General features: G+C 33.2%; 2 protein-coding genes across 2 annotated transcripts; one reads left to right on the forward strand and one right to left on the reverse strand.

The window, feature by feature from the left end:
- Positions 1 to 1,696: 1,696 nt before the first annotated feature.
- Positions 1,697 to 8,083, reverse strand: LOC105220520 (uncharacterized). Its single transcript, XM_054226533.1, has 11 exons — positions 7,897 to 8,083; positions 7,145 to 7,700; positions 5,874 to 6,867; positions 3,731 to 4,025; positions 3,483 to 3,652; positions 3,263 to 3,417; positions 2,984 to 3,202; positions 2,665 to 2,899; positions 2,409 to 2,550; positions 2,154 to 2,350; positions 1,697 to 2,096 (listed from the first exon to the last, which is right to left on the reverse strand). The coding sequence occupies exons 2-11, from the start codon at positions 7,655 to 7,657 to the stop codon at positions 1,903 to 1,905; spliced, it is 3,114 nt and encodes a 1,037-aa protein (XP_054082508.1). The 5' UTR covers positions 7,658 to 7,700; positions 7,897 to 8,083; the 3' UTR covers positions 1,697 to 1,902.
- Positions 8,084 to 8,487: 404 nt separating this feature from the next.
- Positions 8,488 to 15,948, forward strand: LOC105216863 (mitogen-activated protein kinase ERK-A). The gene is made up of 7 exons (XM_011191582.3): positions 8,488 to 8,916; positions 9,154 to 9,280; positions 9,403 to 9,513; positions 9,577 to 9,711; positions 10,096 to 10,380; positions 10,449 to 10,637; positions 10,699 to 15,948. The coding sequence occupies exons 1-7, from the start codon at positions 8,672 to 8,674 to the stop codon at positions 10,822 to 10,824; spliced, it is 1,218 nt and encodes a 405-aa protein (XP_011189884.1). The 5' UTR covers positions 8,488 to 8,671; the 3' UTR covers positions 10,825 to 15,948.
- Positions 15,949 to 19,341: the final 3,393 nt, after the last annotated feature.

Genomic DNA, 19,341 nt, shown 5'->3' on the forward strand with positions numbered 1-19,341 from the left:
ACCCTTCACAGGTGTATTTCTTTTAGTAACTATGTGTTTAAGCAAATCTAAAGACGTAAGAAAAAGTAAGTAAAAAAAAGAAAACATTTTACTAATTCTTTTTAGTCGGGTAGTTTGCTAGAAACATTAAGGTTATATAGTTAACCGATCTGAACAATTTCTTCGGAGATTATATTATTACCTTAAGCAGTAATCCATGTCAAATTTCGTGAAGATACCACGTCAAATGCGAAAATTTTCCATATAAGCCATTGATTCCGATCGTTCGGTTTGTATGGCAGCTATATGCTAAAGTGAACCGATCTGAACATTTTTTCGGAGATTAAATTATTTCTATGAACAATAACTCACACCAAATTTCGTGAAGATATGTAGTAAAATGCGGAAGTTTTCCATACAAGCCCTTGATTCCGATCGATCAGTTTGCATGGCAGCTATATGATCCGTCAAATGAGCAGCTTCTTGAAGAGAAAATAACATCTGCGAACATCTAAACGATATCTTAAAAACTGAAGGACTAGTTCGTATATATACAGACAGACGGACGGACGGACAGACAGACAGACGGACATGGCTAAATCGACTCAGTTCAACATACTGATATTTTATAGGTATATATACCCTGTTCAGGGTATAATAATATGAGCAGCAGAGCTAAATAGATAAAGTACAATTTTCTATAAGAGTGTACAGCTGCTGACATACGCCGATGTTAATGATAATGGCATAATCGCTCTTGCCAACAGGTTCTTCTTTGGACTGAGTAGGCGATTGAAAAGTAAAGTCCTCTCACGAGGAACCGAAATCAAACTCTACAAGTCGCTTATCATCGTCCTGTATTATGGTGCAGAAGCGTGGACGATGACAACATCCGATGAGACGACACTAGAAGTTTTCGAGAGGAAAATTTTGCGCAAAATTTTGCCAACGCGAATACCGTAGACGATGGAACGATGAGTTGTACGAGTTATACGACGACATTGACATAGTTGAGCGAATAAAAAGACAGCGGCTACGCTGGCTAGGTCATGTTGTCCGAATGGACGAAAACACTCCAACTTTGAAAGTGTTCGATGCAGTACCCGCTAGAAAGACCAAGTGGAAGTGACCTGGCGGCACTTGGAATTTCCAAATGGCACCAAACTGCAAAACAGAGAAATGAATGGCGCGCTCTGGTGGCTTCGGCTATAACCGGCTAAACGGTTTCTACGCCAATACATAGGTAACGCTTAATCACATAAAGCAAATAAAATTGTTAATTATGTTGAATCTTTCATACTTTCGTTAAGATTATATAAACTATTTATAACACCCATATCGCACTTGGCTAGACTACACTCCTCTTCTGTCGCTTCTGTTTTCGTTCGGTATATGGAGGATACTTTGAATGGCTGATGGATTTTCAAAGTCGAATTCTCAGAAGAAAGATTGAAACATCTACAACCAGCGACATTGTTTTTCGTTCAAGCACTTACTGTCTCTTTATAGATTTGGGAATACTATATACCAGAGCTCTTGGTATACGATTAATCGACTAACCGGATTAACCGGAAATAGCATTATTCGAATAATAATATTCGGTATTCCGTTTTCGAGGCAGTCGGAACACTGACAACTCGGGAACGTTCAACTAAATTATTTGTGGAATATTTTCTGAAACTACGACAACGATAATACAATTTTCTACAATATATTCACTTCATTTTATTAATTTAAATTGTATGTATGGATTTTGTTAATTATAAATTTTTGTTGTTGGTGTCATTTCATGCAAAACAATACATTATTCATATGATATTATATATATATGTATAAATATGCTTATGTAAAGGAATAAAACTATAATTTAGTTAAGTGTGTACTTTTAAAGCTGTGTCTATGATTGCGCACTCTCTCTCTACATTAGCGGTACATCATCACATCGGTGCTCTGATACATGCACATATAGGCATCACAGAAAAGTCGCTTCGCGTGTTCCGGCAACATTTTGTCATTCGTCGATGTCTCATTAACCACACGCGCACCCTCCTCCGAAAGCCAAAGCGGTAAATCGGGTACCGTTATCATCTCCGGTATATTATAGCCATTCTTCTCGCCTAAAATGCAGTTTTCATTTACACAGACTACTTAAATTTTACATTTATTGCATTTACCTTTACGATCGGCCATGGAATCGAAAAAACACCAAGGTGCATCGGGACCCGAACCGGCCTTAACGAACGCGACATAATGCGAAGTCTCTATGCAAACGACAGCAAATAATTCCATATACAAGCGCGGAACTGTCATGTGATCGGCCATTATACGGAAATCTTGCGGCACTGACAATTTCTTTGGCGTATGGTTTGTTCTAAAAATAATTCCAAAATTAAAAAGCGGGAACACATTGAAATTTAAGAAAAAAATACCTGCGCGCATGCATATGTACAGTATCGCGGCATTTAAGGCAAAATGCTGTACTCTCCAAACCAACACCACCTTGCAGAACACCGTAGCAATCGCGGCACTCATACTCGGCTAACTTGCCGCATACAGAACATTGGCGGGGAGCTAGTGGAAGAGCACAATTATGTTATATAATTTAATTTGAACAATAATAGAAAGAGAAAATTAAATTTTATAAATTTAACTGATCAATAATATAAAGTAAAATGTCTCACGTACAGTCCTCAATGATATCGGTGACATCCAGCAGTTGAGAGGGCAAAATTCTGGGATACATTTTGAAATTTTTGCCGAAGCGCGGCATTTGTATAATCAAGCATGACGGCACTTCCTTCAATTTGATATCGGATGAATGAAAACTCTGTTCGAATAGTTGTTGTACTGTGGGGAAACACAAACGCTCATCCTTTTCAACGAACAACTGATAGAAATAGGCATCTTGACCAGAACTCAGCTGAAAACAAATCAAAAAAATTTAATAATTATAGCTAAAATTGAAATACTTCCAATTTTTTGTTATTTGTAAATTCTATTTTACCTTCAAAAACGGTTCTACGCGCATTATTTGCGCTAACAAACTATTGAGAAATTCCTCGGGATCTTTCTCTTCACTGGTCAAACCACTAACGGAGCTTAGTTTATCCAATAGCTGACGTAATTTCATGACACGATCGGCGCGTACAAAAACATTTTTGCGCAGCGGATTGACGATCTCTTCGCGCAACACCTTCTGTACCTCCATATAGCTGGGAATATCCTGCGGCGAGAGAGTAATAATTATAAGAGTAAGGAGTAATAATTACAATGAAGTATTTACATCAGCCTCCTGCGGTCGGAAAAGCAACGAATCGAAGACCGGCGTAAAAGTGAACATGGCAAACAATGTTGCATCCAGATAACAGGAATTATGATGTCCTTGTATACCTTTGAACTTGCCACAATTTTCCTCCAACTCTTCCAAACTTTTAATCTCTGCAAGTTATTTTATAAAAATGTGATAACTACATTTCGACAACTGCAAATGTTATTTTACTCACTTAATGGTGCAACCGCGCCTGGCACCGACGGACAATCAACTTGTCCGAACATTTTCGAATCGGTCGGTATATTTGCAGCAGCCTTACCATCCAACTCAATGAAGCGGCGATCTGTGCAGCAGCGATCTGAAGTGACGAAAAGTGCGCGGCCGTCATGACACTTGAAATAACTGTAAAATTGAGTGAAGACAAAATAATAATTGCAACATTTATATCATAGTAAATTCATTTATTTTCAACACACATACCGCACGCATTTATAGATGCCATTAGTGGTCGGCAATGTACGATCGTCCTGATCCTCTTCAAGTTCCACGCCAACCATAATTTGTTTACGTCCCTGCGCAGTGCCTATCCAACGTATAACGCCGTACAAATTCTCCGACGCCTCCGGTATGGATACCTCCACCATTGAACCAACGCCTAATGCGGTGTCGGGTATATCTTGCAAGGGCGTATATTTCACCAACTCCACTTCAGCCGGTGGTGTATCGATATCAACCAAATTGTCGTAGACCGGTGAATCACGCGAATTAGCATATTCTGCAAAATTAAAGGAAAAAATGGAAAGTTAGAAAATAGAGACATTTGAACTCTAATACTCTGAACTCTAGCAGTGAGTTATAAATAAATCAAATTCGAAAGAAAGAGACCAACAACCTGGTGAGACATTTGGTGAATAGTTGTATAGCCCACTTGGCCCAGACGCGAACAATTCCAAAACAGTTAAGGGTATATTATTGTAAATTGAAGTGTCACTCGTTGCTAATGAGCTGGTACTTTGTGTTTCCATATTTAAGCAATATTAATTGTGGATTAAAACAAAAAACTACAACACCGAAATGTAAACACTTGCCACTACCAGACGTACTATTTATAATCAAATCACACAATCATCTGAAAAGCAATTTCAAATGTTGTGCACTCTGTATTAGAATGGATATAAATATAAATATGTCAGAGTAGCGAGTAAAGACGAACGATTCAAAACTATTGGTATTCGGATGATTTGAGAGATATCAAAAATCGCCAATAACCTAATAGTTTTTTGGCATATGATACATACATGTTAAAAATGATTTTAAAAATTAATTAGAAATGATAATACAAATAGTAAAAAATAAAATTAACGAAAACAAACTACAATATAAAGTAATAGTAAAAATGTATAAACCAAATAAAATTATATAAAACAAAAAAAAATCATTTTAATTAAATTTTAAAATAAAATTTAATTTAATTCAAAGTTAATATTAAACAAATATATACATTTATTTAAGTATATAAAGTTGTTTATAAACTATTACTATTTACGTAACAAGCCAAATTTAATTTAAAAATATATTTAAAAAATCATCAATTTCAAAATATATTCAATTAATCCAAAGATTAATAAAAATAACTTAAAATCTATAGATAAAATGTAATTAAATTATATTAAATATTAAATTCAACTAAATAAATAAATAAAATCTAATAATTTTTAGTTTTTAATAATTTTGAAAATATTTAAATTCATTATTTATGTAAAACAGAACGAAGACAAAAAAACGGACTCACGTTGTAAAAAATTAGAATGTAATATTAAAATTAATAGAAGTAGTGATTACGAAAATCGTCTCATTACTTTTTTGTAGTACATTTAACAGAAAAATACATTAGTGCGTTACGAAGAAGGACGAAGCTTTGTTTAGAATTACATACTTTGAATGAATTTATGTCTCGACGTCTTAATGAATTATTAAAAGTACAAAAGCGGTTTTAGAAAATTATTTGGCCATCGCTTAATAAAATTAACTTTTCGATTTAAAAATATATATAATAAATATTTATTATAATTTTCAATGAAATAAATTTAAAAAATATATATAATTAACCACTCAAATAATTCTATGCCATTAGAATAAAACTACATCACTAACCACATGGTTTGCGCTATAAATAGCACTAGGCACAAAATCTTTCAAAATAAATATATACTATAAATATATAAGCAATGTATTTGCTTTTGAAACTACAAATAGTTGTTGATAAAGTTTTTTAAGGAGAACAGCAGTTAAATGCGAATTCAGTTACTAGCATCAACAATATAATAATATAAAATATCTTTTTGGTTATGGAGCCATTGAAGTGTTATAATAAATGATTTTTATCTTGTATAATTCTGTTTAGATTTTGACATTTGATTAGTTTTCCGAAAGTTTGTTGTAGCTAAGAAAATGCAAATATGTTATCGTACATAAACAGAAGATTTTTTGCTTATTGTTGTGCTTGTTATTTTAAAAAATTTACTTAAAAAATACTTTGTCATAATACCGCCAAAGGAAAGTGAATATAATATTATTTGATTACAACAAATACCGTGAGCCCATTGTAGTGCTGAATACTTACTATTTCGTTCGTCGCTTGCCAGTTCGCCGCCAATAAAACCATCCATAGCAGCATTTCCTGCGGTCTTATTGCCACCAAAGTGTGCTAAAGGGTTGGGCGATTTATTACGCGCCCCTTTTGTTTGTGCTAAATCGTAATTAGCGTTAGCAGTTGTATGCTGTTGTTTTATCGGTTGTTTGTTATTTAGTATAGAGGCGGCGCCTCCTGCATTGCTTGGCCAATTGCTACCTAATAAATCCGCCAAATCATAGTCTTGCTTCATATTTTTATCCACCACAATAACATTCGACTCATTTTTTGTAGACTCATGTATATCAGCGCGATCAATCACAACTATATCGCGATCTTCCATACTCATCAGATTCAGTGGGTGTACTGTGCCACTCACAGCATCTTTATTGTTACCAACATCTCCACTGCCGAAAGCAGTAGGTGTATGTCGCTTTAATATGCCTACCGGCGCTGTTACAGTCGTAGTTGCAGGGGGAATGCCACGCTGTCTTTCTAGACTACGTTCATAGTTCTCAATACTTTGCTTGTAGTCATCACTTTCTATTGGTATCATTTGATTACCATTATCGAACTCATCTGTACTCTTCTGTTTGTTACTGTCACGATCCATTTCGAGCACGTGACTGTAATCAGGCACACTGTTGTTTACAACTTGTTTAGTGTCCTCAGCAGGTGGAGAACTAGTGTCGGCATAAAATTGTGAAGTCGGTACCTTCTTTTTTTGTTTCTTTGGTCTGCGCAAGGAGTTTGTGTTGCTGCCGCCACCACTGCCGTTGCCACAAGTAGATGGTACAATAGCCGTTTTTACTTTGTATAACGTCTCGCCTATAAGATTTTGCATAGAAAATTTCTTCTTAATATCGCTTGGTAGCTGCAGTAAATTATCGGCGGTTGAGAATATGGAAAGACTCGGCTCACATTGCATGTAATTTATTGAAAAAGGAATATCCTCTGACTGGGGTGAGTAGCCGTTGTCTAAATGCTATAATGAAGTATTCGATTTTTATATGATAATTTAAGTATATTCGTATTTTTTTTCATATACAAAACGTTTCAACATATGTAAATTTTATTATATTATTTCTTTAATTGAATAAATTAATTTAAATATTGTTAAAAATATTTTCTTTTAATTAAAATATAAAGGTTAGTATTTGAAATCATAGCCCAAATGTACCATTAAAAGAGATCATTTTAATTACTATCATATAATTCCTTTTGTGTGTAATTAAACACACAATGAAATTCACATTTCATACCAGCAACTCCAGACCGAAGACGTAGCCAACGGGATAAAGTTCAGCAACGTTGCCGATGTATCGTATGATGCAGTCGTAATAAATCGATTTTTTACCAAACGCTGCACCCGAGACGCGAACTAAATCATTAATTTTCAGGTAGATTATCCATTTACAATGTTCAATCTTCTTTACCAACTGTAATCGCCGTTCTGGTTCCATTATGGCAATTACATATGGCCACAACGTCTCACTCACTTTCAACAAATTGTCTTGTGGACATTCATAAAGATTTTCATATATCGGTTTGTGATGCACCAGGTCAAGTATTTGCACTGTGCTCATATTTCTAGAGCCGGCAATTTCTACGGGTACTTTCGTTTGAAACATTTTTATGAGTGTACCACCCACCATTGTAAATGTTTGCACCTCAGTAGAACGATCACACGGTACTTCAGCGGAAGTATGCATTCGCAACTCAGTTGTACGTGTCAAGATGGCATATTTGGAGTAGATTTGTGGTTTCTGATCCATGTTTTAAGTTTTAGATAATTTCAATAAGTTAACTGGTGTACAACTAAAATTGAGACAAATTTTTTCAAATAAAAAATGAAAAGGAGAAAACGAAATCAGTTGAAAACGAAGAAATAGTGGTTCGGACAATTACAAAGAGAATAAAATTAATTTGGTTGAATAATACGATTATTATAAAAAGGGGAAACCCATATTAATTTAATTAATTGCACTAAATGTATTTTTCCAAATTTACTCACTTCACTATTGTCTACTGCGGTCACTATTGTTATTGTCTTGTAAATGACAAATATCCGCTCGTCACATTACTTTTAAATTGTTTTATTTACCTTATCATGGATTTATGATAATAAAAACAGAAAATTCACGTCATTGATGAGTAAGGCCAATAAACAGCTGTTTTGAAACATTTCGAGGCTATTTGTTTTTAATTGACGACGTTGAAAATTCGTGTGTAAACATAACATGGCGACCACATGGAAAAGGTTAATATTATAAGAATAAATTTTTAAAATATTATATTCTTCTTTAGAGAAAAAATTCCGCATATATTGGTGAATACTACTGCAATATTAAATATATATATCATTACACCATTTTAGGCGCATGCTGGCACGAAAATATATGTATAAAATTAGATATATAGTAAAATCCTTCTAGTGATTTCACAATATTTATTTATAATGTGTACATAGGCACATTAATAAAATATATTGCTAAAAATACTATAATTGCAGAATGATATGCATATGTTTGGTTTTTACAAACTTTATATTTCCCCGATACAACCCTGTTTACGAATTTTACCAAAGCATGTGGTGAAAAATGAATGGTTGTATGAAAAGTATGTTAAGAAAATCAGACCGAACCTGCCAACTGGTGGTGACGAATTTCGCTTAACATTTTTTCAATACACATAATTGTGCGTATACATACGTATAGTAGCGCACTGCGTCGCATAATTTTTGTGAATTTTACGCTTTTTTGATAAATCGCACCGGAACAAGCTCGTCTATGGCGGAGGCGGCAAGTGGCACACAGTCCACCACCGGTCCAATCGGTGGAAACAATGGTGGAGTTCCGGCTGCAAAGAACACTGCTGCAACGGTCCCTGGCAATACCAATAGTAATGCAGCGTCGACTGCAGTGAATGCCACCACGAATCCCAATGCGGAAGTCATACGCTCACAGCTATTCGAAGTTGGACCACGCTATCGGGACTTAACTTATATTGGCGAAGGTGCCTACGGTATGGTAGTGTAAGTATAACCAGTATTAACATTTCCCTAAATAATTCAATAATTCTTCACTGCAATAGCCTCATACCCAAAATCCCTGTGAAGGCACAGGGTGTGGCTAATGCAAAAGCAAAAACACTTACAAAGTTGTATCAAGTTCAACAGGCCCAAGCTGTCACAGCATATATTTGCATATTTTGTTTACTTTCGCTTTGATTATAAACCTTTTAGCTATAACATGTTTTATTATCTATACAGGTCGGCACTGGATACATTAACAAATATTAAAGTTGCTATAAAAAAAATTTCGCCATTTGAGCATCAAACCTATTGTCAGCGCACATTGAGAGAAATCAAAATTTTAACCCGCTTTAAACATGAAAATGTGAGTAAGCAGTCCCAAACTGTTATTTCTACCGATAATGGCTCACCTCACAACTTTATTTGTAAAATGATTACTAATCACTCGTTTGTATGCTATTTTTTTTCTTTTTTGTTGTTTTGTAGATAATTGATATTCGGGATATATTGCGAGTAGATAGCATAGAACAGATGAGAGATGTATATATTGTACAGTGTTTAATGGAGACTGATCTTTACAAACTACTTAAAACTCAGGTACGTATAAAATGTTACAACATATTTTAAGCATCACTAAATATTTATAATTTTTATTTGCAGAGGCTTAGCAATGATCATATTTGTTATTTCCTTTACCAAATATTACGAGGATTAAAGTACATTCATTCGGCGAATGTATTACATCGTGATTTAAAGCCAAGTAATTTATTGCTGAATACCACTTGTGATCTTAAAGTAAGTATTGTTAATTGACCTAAATTTTTAATTTAATTATTGTGAGAATAATTCAAGACGTTGTGATATAATTATGAGTTGTACTTTAACAGACTGGTCTAAAATCATTTCCAAAAGAAATTAGCTTCATTGCTGAAAATTGTACTGTTTTAACCGAATTAAAAAAGCGCAAAAAATTCGAAAAAACAAAAAATTGATTTGAAAAAATTTATGTTATTTATTTCCGGTATTTTTAAGGAAATTAGCATTTTCCAAAAAAATATTTATTTATTTTTTGAAAGCAAACAGTTTTGGCTTTTTCGAATCTGATTACATTTATATTACACACAGATGTATATTATGTTTTATATAAACAATTTTATTTATTTTTCTTAAATTTCACAGATTTGCGATTTTGGTTTGGCGCGTGTTGCCGATCCGGAGCACGATCATACCGGCTTTTTGACAGAATACGTTGCAACAAGATGGTATCGAGCTCCCGAGATAATGCTTAATTCAAAGGGTTATACAAAGTCAATCGATATATGGTCGGTTGGGTGCATATTGGCGGAAATGCTTAGCAATCGTCCTATATTTCCAGGCAAACATTATCTGGATCAATTGAACCATATTTTAGGCGTATTAGGTTCACCATCAAAAGAAGATTTAGAATGTATTATAAATGAGAAGGTGCGTATTTTATTTACATACTTTTTATTTGCAATAATTTACATATTTTATTTCTTAAATGTGATCAGGCTCGTAATTATTTGGAATCGTTAACTTTCAAACCAAAAGTACCGTGGTCACGATTGTTCCCAAATGCGGATCCACTAGCATTGGATTTATTAGGCAAAATGTTGACGTTTAATCCGCACAATCGAATACCCGTTGAACAGGCATTGGCCCATCCTTATCTAGAACAGTATTATGATCCGGGCGATGAGGTGCGTAAAACATTTTAACCTGTTTTAATATAACTCCTCATAATAATTTACTTTCTTTTAGCCTGTTGCGGAGGTGCCTTTCAGCATCGACATGGAGCTGGACGATCTTCCAAAAGAAACCTTAAAAACATTAATTTTTCAGGAAACTCTTAAATTTAAAGAACGGCAACCAGATCAAGCGGTATAAATATATATTAGTGTGTATAGTTTTCGATGGCGCTTAAGACATAGTGCATTTACGTAACAAAAAAAAACTGGAAAAAAATGTAAAACAAAGCCATTTCACCAGTCATCCAGTCAGCCAGCAAGATTGAGCTAAATACGCAATATCGTGGATAATCGTTGAGTCAGACATTCGTAATCAACTTATTGAGAACTCTTAGTGCACACAGTCAGTCAATCAATTAAACATTCAAATTAACTAACTCTCAAGCACGTTGCCGTTATTTTTGGCATATTTTTCATTGTGATTCTCGTTACATATACATATATAAATTGCACTCTTCATCTTCGTCGTGATCGTGGTCGTGGTCGTCATGTAAAATTATTTTCTAAACTAATAAGATAAATCAAGTATTTTAAATGTTTTCCTGTGTTGTAAACATTGTTCTTACATACAATAGTAAATAACTAAAACTTACGAGCATTCAGCAAATGAAGTAAAACAAGCATAAGTAGTTACAAAAGTACGTAAATTTTATATCAAAATTCCATTTACCATTTAAAAAGTTGTTTCTTCATTAGCAAATTCTATGCATAAAAGAGAAAAATAATAATAAAACAAACATAAAGGAAAATATTGAAAGTGAAATAGTCTTTTCCGTTATATTCGTCGAAATTGTTGAGTGCCGGCGAAAATAAATCTAATAACCATATTAATTTGAATTAATTAAACAAAAAATAAATAAATAAAGTATAATAAGAAGTGGATTTGAAGTTAGCCAAAAAATTAATACAACAAATTTAAATAGTAAAAGGCGTTACAAAAAATAGCATAATTACGAGCAACAAATGCACGAGAAGAAACACACGATTATGAAAAATGTGAATAAATAAAAAAATGCGAACGTTTTTGTCGTCTAGTAGAATTTACGTATTACATTTTTTTCGCTAAATTTGTTCAAATATTTATATTTTAGCGTTAAAATAATAAAAAAAAAAATCTTGAAGAAACCAAAATAGTGAAATGAAACTGAAATGGCAAATCCAGTAAACAATAACAAAAAAGAGTAAAGAAATAAATAAAAACAAAGCAAAAAATAAGTACACGAATGCATGAAGACAATGCAAATGCAAAAATACTTAAAATGCAAACAAAAAACGCGAAAAGACAGCAAATAAAGATTGCTTTTAGGTAGTAGGATAAGAGTGAACGCAAAAGGCATACACATCATTTGATATGCGTTAAAATGTAGTGTGTAAAATAAAGACAAAAATCAATCAATTATATGCAATGGTTTTTTGGACACATAAATATGTTAATATAAGCTATACATTGTTTCTTTTAATACCATTTGAAGCTGTAGCAAACACCGCAACATGGATGACATATACATAAATTACATGCATAAACGGTTGAAATAAGTTTATTTATTAATTTATTTCTATAAAAGTGTTCGAATGTCTAAGAATATTTCAATAGCGCTTTAAATGAATTTTGATTGATGATGCTTGTACGGTTGAAAGTTTTAAATCGTAACACTACCGTAACTAATAGTTGGCGCAACAGTATTGAAGGCTTTCTTCAAAAATAAGCGTTTAAATGTGCATATTGTTAAGCCTCTCATTTTTTATATACATAAATCAGTTTGAATTTCTGCTGTACTTTACTTGCATTATAACAAAATTGTAACCATTTCTAACAAAAATAACATTTATGTCAGAAACTCAGAAATGCTGTTGCTAAAGTAATTTCAAGTTTTTAAATAAAATAGTTTTATATTTAAATGTACGTAGAAAGTGGTGCTTATTGTAAAATCATTGTTTTATTGTAAGAAACAGTTTAAATGATTTTAATTATAAAATTAAAATTTTTGAACAATTGTGAGTCGCTACCAGCTTTTACACCATAATATGATTTTTATATTTTTACCGTTGTATGTAATTATGTATGTAGTATCTACATTTGCAAATAAAAACAGCATGGAACTGTTTCAAAAATGAATTAAAGGCGCTTTTGCAACCAAGTGCAGTGTTTTTAACTAAGTTTTTTAGGCATTATTCTGCACACTATCATTGTATTGTATTTGTAGTTTTAACGTGTATTGTACTTGAGGTAACATACATATATGTACATATATACAAAGGTACGTGTTATTATTTTGTAATAATTATATGAAATCTAATCAGATCTCAGAAGTATGAAACACATTGCTGTAAAAAAGAACATGTTTCACAAATTTGCGTAGAGTCAAATATACATGCTTACATGTATAACGGTATATATTGCATTAGCGTTATTGTTGCTGTTTGCCTAAGTACCTAATTGATGTGCGCGCTGCAAGTAATTGCTCGCATTTGTCTTTTCTTATTTTGTGTTTAAATTTATTTTTTTCTTAATTGCCTGAGTGTCACTTTATAACGAATTTTGTTGTCTGTATGTGGTGGATGCGCCTGTGGTTTTCGTCGCTGTACATATACATACGAGTCGTATATAAATATATTTTTCTGTATATGCGATCAAGTAATGAATCACTTTAAAGTAAATTTGCGTATATAATTAAATACATTAAAGAATACATGTCATGTTTTAAGAATCCGATGTATTTATGTGCTACATGTAGGTTGTAGGCATTTACATTAATACATTTAAAAAAAACACAAAAGAAAATACATACATACATATATGCATACTTATAAACGTATATATGTACATTCACACAAATATTTGGTGACGTGCGTATGTACTATAATATTTGAGTATACCTTAAATACATATAGATATATACATATTTATGTATAATATATGCATATTTAAATATTTTGCTTTAATTTAAATATATATATACATGCATACAACGCGTTTTACGTGTATACATTAAATTTAATACATATATTCATTTAAAGATTTTATTATAATTGCCACTTTGCTTACAGTTTCTAGTTTTACATATTATTATAATATTATTGAATGCAAACATTTATATATATACATATTGATATATATTTTATGTATTTAAATTTTTAATTGCTAAATATCTAAAAAATAGTGGTAGAAACTGGACACATTTTCAACTGTAATTTGGAAATATATGTACATATTGCGATACGTAAGACATGTTGCGCCAAAATCAAGCAAAAACAACAAAGAATAAAAATATTTAAACTCATATTTTTTCGCCTAAAACAACACAAAATTTTTGTTTATTTTTTATTAACATTTATTACACATCTTGAAAATTAAAATTATTTATATTTACCCAGACAAGTTTCAAAGGTTTTTTATGTGATTACTAATTGCAAATATTAAATAATAATTTCACATATGGCAGCTATCATTCACACAATACAACATAATCGACTTTTTTTTTGGGTATTGGTCCAAACGAGTTTTTTCCAGGAGATTGAGTCATAATGAAAAAATTGTATTTTTCGATTTTCGAAGTTGGCCTCCAAAATCGAAATATTTTGATTCGAAGTTCGAAAAAAGGACTTAAAAAAAATAGTTACAGGATATACATGACTACAAAAAAATCCAAAATATAAATATAATCTTTTGACTTTTCGGTCAAGCTTATATGACAGATGTAGTCCAGTATTTTTCCATATACATTTTTTTCTTCAAAGTTCAATCTTTGACTCCTCATTAGTTTGGTCCAATACCCAGCCGTGTGTTGTACAGTGTAATTAATTTATAAAAAAAGCTATAAATTAGCGGATTTTTTTGGGAAATTTTTATTCAAAGTAATTTGAGGTTATGATAAATCCAACTGTATTACTTTTTTATACCAACCGCTTCAAAGTGCAGCTCGACCCACATTTTTCTAGTCAAGTCCTTACGTTTCCTTTTTTGTTGTTGTTCCAAAATACATGAATACTCTTTGAATGAGAAAATAGAACCGCTGATCACATAAGATATTCGGAAAAGCCGCCAGTCTTTTGAAAGAGATTTAAAAATTGTATGGTGCCACAGAAAAGTAAATGTTTAGGAATATCTTTTTTAATTTTTTTAAATGAAGATGAGGAAGCAAGCTTATGCAATTGGAACAAATGACGCGCAAACACTAATGATCTCATATTATTGTACTGAACTTTAATAGAGAATACTTTTCTACGGTTTCTTAGGGAATATGTGTTCAACCCGTTCAGTGCCGAGTGTTAACACTGCATGCCAAAAGAATGTCTACGATTGCATTGTCATTTACTAGATTTGTTCATTATTTAAATGTATGTCTGCCAATCATGGTATTTTCGTTTAATATCTCATATAGAATAAATTAATATTCCTAAAATTATGAAAAATAGATCATTTTGCAATAACGGTTTAGTAAATGTACGGACTTTTTCGAAGCCACTGTAGACCGACCTGCCACCGAAGGCAGGTTTAAAGAATATATGAACGCTCATAATAAAAATTGGGTAGTGTCAGCACAGTTACCATAATCTAAAAAAGTTCTGAACTGCTGTTTCTTTAATTTGCTAAATTCATTTCGAAAAAATTTAAAATGTCTTATGTCTTACAGTAAAAACAAAGTATTAGTCACATGCTTACTGATCGGCGTACATATATGTACTATATGCACGAAGAATTATAAATTAAACAAATAAATGCATATGTATATACAAATTCTAACAATAGGAAATTGAATCACTTAAGTGTGCCCTTCTAAAAATTTATATCTAACAAATTTAGCAATATCCTTAAAATTCTATAAGCGCGATGATAAAATTATTAGATTTTAGTTAATAAAAATATATATACTGTATACATATATCGCTAATAAATAGATAACTTACATATTATACCGCTGTGGTATGCGAAATTAATTGATATGGGTTTAAATACATGTATGAAATATGGAGAATTATAATTTAACAATTAAGCATCAAGCGTACTTTATTCTCTGTAATAATTTTTAGATAATTTAGTGGTATGTCTTTCAAAATATTAATAATTGAAAATCGATAAAAAAAACAAAAACAAAAACAAATGTGACAATTGTACACTTACATAACAGACACACTGTAGTTTATTATCTACTATTCGATTACTGTACGGTATTGTATGTATTGCATTGTATTTTAATCTTTTTGATGTTAATTTACTTCAATCAATAAAATAAAAGATCTAAAGCAGATAAAAAAGAAAATATACGGAAGTGTTTCACTCACTTCAAGAAGGAAATACCATTAGTAAGTACATATTTTATTCTTTATTGGAGTAGACAACGCTAACGCGGTTATAGTCGCGTTTACAACAACGCGTCATTCGTTCTTCCTTCTCGCTATTTGGCGCCAATTGGTGATACCTAGTGCAGCCAGGTTCTTCTCTCCACCTGGTCTTTCCAATGGAATGGAGGTCTTTCTCTTCCTCTGCTTCCACCAGCGGGTACTGCATCGAACACTTTCAAAGCTGGAGTGGTTTCATTATTCATATTTGAATAGCTCGACCGGCAATCCATTGGACCCTGCCACTTTGTTGTTCTTCAAGCGGGGAATTGCTATTCAAATTTCTTCATGAATCGGATTCGTCATTTCCTGGTGTTGTACTTTCATTGTCATTCATCAGTCTGGAGAAGTGTTCACTACACAAATTCAGTATATGTACTGTGGGCATCAATCGCTAGATCACCTCTGAAGGTCGCCGCATCTTTTCGCAGAATTCTCGAGCATTACCTTGTTTGCCTCACAACCTCGTTCTGGAAGAATGGAGAGAAAAGTCTTGCAACAACTGTACGACAAGATGAATTAGAACAAGTAAGGAAAGGCTAAGTTAAGGTGCAACCGAATATTTTATACTCTCGCAATTTATTGATATATTTTTATTAAGATAACACACAATTTGAATATCCTATAATTAGGTATATGAGAAGTTACAATATTAGAAGAAAAATATTTCCTCTAAATTAAATTAAAATATCTGAGAGATTTACCGAAATTTTCGGTGTAAAATTACCATGGGGCACTGAATTCTTCATATTCGATATTCGGGGCTTTGAAAAGTTGTAGTCCGATTTCGACAATTTTTTCACAACTGATGCCACAGATCATATACAGTATTTGTGTAAAGTTTTATTTCGCTATTTTCATTTGTTCCTTATTATATATTATAAAGTGAAGGAATACGATGGAGTTTAAAATTGAGTTACATCGGAAGTTGTCGTGGTTGTGAACCAATTTCATCCATTTTCCACACGTGTCCTCGGGGTGTTAAGAAAATATTATATACCGAATTTCATTCGAATCGGTCGAGTAGTTCCTGAGATATGGTTTTTGACCCATAAGTGGGCGATGCCACGTCCATTTTCCATTTTGTAACAAGTAAGGAATGGCTAAGTTCGGGTGTAACCGAACATTTTATACTTTCGCAATTTATTTATTTATTTAACTTTATTTATATTATATAATACACAATTTGACCCACATATTCGTCATATATATTGTATAAAGTCCATTGAAAATTGGAAACCATAATATTAGGTTAGAAGCACCGAGGTCCTCGTGTTCGATATATGGGGCCTTAAAAACCTATGGTCCGATTTCGGCGATTTTTAGAATGAGGCTGCCACACTATAAATGTAGTATTTGTGCAAAGTTCTGCACCGATATCTTCACTAGTGCTTACTTTATATATTGTAAAGTAAACGATTCAGATCGTCTTCAAAGTTCTGGTATATAGGAAATAGGCGTGGTTGTGAAGCGATTTGGTCTATTTTCACAACATATCATTGGGATGTAAGGAAACTATTACAAACCAAGTTTCATTGAAATCGGTCGAGTAGTTCCTGAGATCTGGTTTTTGACCCATAAGTGGGCGACGCCACGCCCATTTTCCATTTTGTAAAAAAAATCTGAGTGCAGCTTCCATCTGCCATTTCTTATGTGAAATTTAGTGTTTCTGACGTTTTTCGTTAGTGAGTTAACCCACTTTCCCACTTTTAGTAATTTTCAACCTAACCTTTGTATGGGCGGTGTGTGTGGTTATTATCCAATTTCAACTTATTTCATGGTGTGTGGTGGGGTACGTAAGAGAACCGACTGCATAAAGTTTGGTTTATTTAGATTTATTGGTTTGCGAGATATATACAAATAACCGATTTGGGGGCGGGGCCACGCCCACTTCCTCAAAAAAAATTTATCCAAATATGCCCCTTAGTGCGATCCTTTGTTCCAAATTTCACTTTTATAACTTTATTTATGGCTTAGTTATGACACTTTATGTGTTTTCTCTTTTCGCCATTTTATGGGCTGGCAGTGGTCCGATTTTGCCCATTTTCGAATGCAATCCTCTCACGGTCCCAAGGAACGTGTGTTCCAAGTTCCATCAATATATCCCAATTTTTACTCAAGTTATCCGTTGCACGGACGGACGGACGGACAGACAGACATTCGGATTTTGACTCGTCTCGTCACCCTGATCATTTTGATATACATAGCCTTATATCTAACTGGTTTAGTTTTATGACTTACAAACAACCGTTATGTGAACAAAACTATAATACTCTCTAATGGGGGCATAGCTCACAGATAGCTCTTTATTTCATTGAAGAATATTGGAGATCATTTCTCTTTCACTAGAAATTATATATAGATAAACTAATATAGTTCGGAAAACATCTGTCTAATGTAGAAACCTGCCAAAAGTAATGGGTCTAATTATTACCGTTTATATTAGCAAACAATTTGAAGCAGAGTGTACGGGACTTCCTTTCAAAAAGACAACGATCCAAAACCTACCTGTGGGGCTCTGGTTCACGGACACCACCCGGACATTAATCACCTATTTCAGCTCGATACGCTTGGTCCAACGATGCTGGAACTTCTTTAACCCTTCTGATAAATACATTTCTTGCAATGCTCGCAACGGTGGCGCAGATAACCTAATCAGTGACTTTTATATGTTTGGAAAAAGTCGAAGTGGCCAAGCCTGGAGAATACGAATAATCGTTGCGTAAATCGACCAATTGAGGCATGTTGACTGCGTTGTCATGGTGGAACCTTATGTTCTTCGTCCCCAAATGAACCGCTATTTTTTGCAATTCAGCATCGATTCAGAGCAATAATTCAACACTTTTACAAGTAGTCAATGTAGATCACACCTTATGAATCCAAAAAACCGGTGTACTTCACCTTTCCTGTCGATAGGAGAGTCTTCGTCCGCTTAGATTAGATTAAGATATTGAGCGATCGCACTGCAACCTACATATGTTCTATTGCTCATTTAACCCCAAAGCGTAAAGAAAGCTTAATAGTGTTCCAGGGCTGACATGATACTATCTCTTTGGGAATACAGGACCCCCATTACTTTACTCCATTTCTTCGCGATTGCAGGACAGTCAACGAGTAGATGATCAGGTGTTTCCGCTTTAGATCACAGAATCGATTTTGATCCGACGAGCAGATTCCTAGTTTGTGCAAATGGCTCCTTAGTCTGCAGTGCACAATATATAGTGCCACTATTTGTTTTAGTTTGTTTCTTATTATCGCGATCAATAGTTTAACCCTATTGAACTTTTCGATACAGTCCAGAACCAGTTCCGGATTT

This window comes from Zeugodacus cucurbitae, chromosome 3 (genome assembly GCF_028554725.1).
Source record: "Zeugodacus cucurbitae isolate PBARC_wt_2022May chromosome 3, idZeuCucr1.2, whole genome shotgun sequence".
In the NCBI taxonomy this organism is placed as follows: Eukaryota; Metazoa; Arthropoda; class Insecta; order Diptera; family Tephritidae; genus Zeugodacus; species Zeugodacus cucurbitae.

Coding starts and splice junctions, on each gene's coding strand:
- LOC105220520 (XM_054226533.1), bottom strand. CDS start 7,657: ATGGATCAGAAACCACAAATCTACTCCAAATATGCCATCTTGACACGT. Junction 2,900..2,983: donor GCGTAGAACCGTTTTTGAAG/GTAAAATAGAAT, acceptor ATTTGTTTTCAG/CTGAGTTCTGGTCAAGATGC. Junction 2,551..2,664: donor CACCGATATCATTGAGGACT/GTACGTGAGACA, acceptor CTCTTCCACTAG/CTCCCCGCCAATGTTCTGTA.
- LOC105216863 (XM_011191582.3), top strand. CDS start 8,672: ATGGCGGAGGCGGCAAGTGGCACACAGTCCACCACCGGTCCAATCGGT. Junction 9,712..10,095: donor ATACCACTTGTGATCTTAAA/GTAAGTATTGTT, acceptor TAAATTTCACAG/ATTTGCGATTTTGGTTTGGC. Junction 10,638..10,698: donor ATTATGATCCGGGCGATGAG/GTGCGTAAAACA, acceptor ACTTTCTTTTAG/CCTGTTGCGGAGGTGCCTTT.